The sequence below is a fragment of the Myotis davidii genome, unplaced genomic scaffold (assembly GCF_000327345.1).
Source record: "Myotis davidii unplaced genomic scaffold, ASM32734v1 scaffold4, whole genome shotgun sequence".
Lineage (NCBI taxonomy): Eukaryota > Metazoa > Chordata > Mammalia > Chiroptera > Vespertilionidae > Myotis > Myotis davidii.
Genome location: NW_006294707.1, coordinates 575145 through 576856, shown reverse-complemented (window position 1 = coordinate 576856; position 1712 = coordinate 575145). Strand labels below are relative to the sequence as shown.

Sequence of the window (1712 nt, the reverse complement as noted above, 5' to 3'; positions counted from 1 at the left end):
GTTGCTGTGGAGATGGTAGCCCCGCCCCTGATGCAGTACCTGCCCCCCCATTGGCTGCAGTGGTGACTGGGGCTGAGGGGGGAGCCCAGGCCTGAGCAGCCATTCTGGAGCTGGAGCCGGAGCTTGGCATCCCCCACTTTCATTCTCCTCTAGCCCCTCGCCCCCCTAAATTCCCTGCTAGCAGAGCCCCAGCCTCCCTCCTCCGAGCTGCCACCTCTCTCAGACTCTTGGCAGTCCCAAGCTTCATCTGCAGTCACCTCCTCTCCTCCTCGTCTCCCTACCCTCACTTGGGAGTCCCCCAGCCCCCACTGCCCCTTTCCCCCGCTCCCTGGCATTCTTCTCTTCCCTTCCCTCCTTCCCCTCTGAGGCCCTGCCACTGCAGTGCACGTGGAACCAGCCCCTCCTCCCCTCCCCCTACCTGGCCCTTCCTTGAATTTTCTGTCCCCAGGATTCTCCCCTGGCCACTCCTCTCGGGTCTCTCCCAAGACTCCCCCCTCCAGTCCAGGGAGGGGGTCATGGGAGGCAGCCCAGGCCCTCCTGACCGACCGGGCTTCCAGCAGGAGGGGGGCAGGCGGGCGATGTACCCAGCCGAGGGAAGGGGAAAGCTTGCCTATGGGCAATGACCTTAGCCCAGCTTCCCCCCGCAGCTAGCCTCCTCCTGGGGGGGTGGGCACCAAGGACCTGTCTTCTGTGGAGCTGTGTCCTTTATTTTTGGGGTTTCACTGACCCTCTCAGCCATGCCCCTCGGCTGATTGCCAGCCCCAGTCATGGGCCTAAGGCCTCCCACTCCGTCCCCCTCGGGGGGCTCCGGGTCGGGTTCCTTGCCCCCTTCTTCCCGCCGCCAGCCTCTCCGCCGCCGCTGCTCTTCCTGCTGCTTCCCGGGGGGTAGGTGAGGCTGGAGCGAGGGGCCAGGGAGGTGGGTGAGCGCTGGGGCCAGGGGCGGAAGCCGGGCCGACAGTGACCCCTCCCCAGCTCCCCTCTGCCCTTTCCTTTCCCCCAGAGTACCACCTGGGTCGCTCGAGGAGGAAGAGTGTCCCCGGGGGGAAGCAGTACAGCATGGAGGCCGCCCCCGCTGCGCCCTTCCGGCCCTCGGTGAGTGAAGGTGCTGCCAAATGTGGCCGGCTGCCCATCCCCCCCGTCCCAGCTGGAGCCCAGGATTCTGAAAAGGGACCCAAGCGGGAGGGCTGGAGGAAAGAGACACTCCCCACCTCTTTGGTTCCCCCTTCTTGGCTCTGCCCCCCTGCTTCTCAGACCAGCCCTCCCACCTTCTGCAAGCTGGTGTGTGTTTGTGTATGCGCTCGAACCCGTGGGAGCCAAGGAAGACAGACCGGTGGCAGGGTTTTTCTCCCCTTTCCTCGCCCTAAAGACTCTCCGTCCTCCCCTTCCCACCTTCAGCTGAGGGCTGAGCAGGTGGAGCTGACCCTGCCCCTACCGCCCCATCCCCACTTCCCTCCCCCAGCAAGGCTTCCTGAGCCGGAGGCTAAAAAGCTCCATCAAACGCACGAAGTCCCAGCCCAAACTTGACCGGACCAGCAGCTTTCGCCAGATCCTGCCTCGCTTCCGAAGTGCTGACCATGACCGGTAGGGGCTGGAGCGGGAGGGCTGCCTTGATTGCCATATGGGGGGCTCTACAGTGAGATCCGAGGAATGGGCGTCCTCAGGTTGGCTGAGGGATGTTATGGGGTTAGGGACAGGGAGAGGTTGAGCCAAGG

The 1712-nt window shown here is 64.7% G+C and overlaps 1 protein-coding gene across 1 annotated transcript in view; it reads left to right on the top strand.

The window, feature by feature from the left end:
• The window catches only part of SYNGAP1 (synaptic Ras GTPase activating protein 1), a 23534-nt gene that overhangs the window by 3566 nt on the left and 18256 nt on the right, over window positions 1-1712 (top strand). The window contains exons 2-3 of the mRNA XM_015567461.1: window positions 1001-1092; window positions 1460-1581. Coding sequence (XP_015422947.1) covers window positions 1001-1092; window positions 1460-1581 — 214 coding nt within the window. The remainder of the gene's footprint in view (window positions 1-1000; window positions 1093-1459; window positions 1582-1712) is intronic.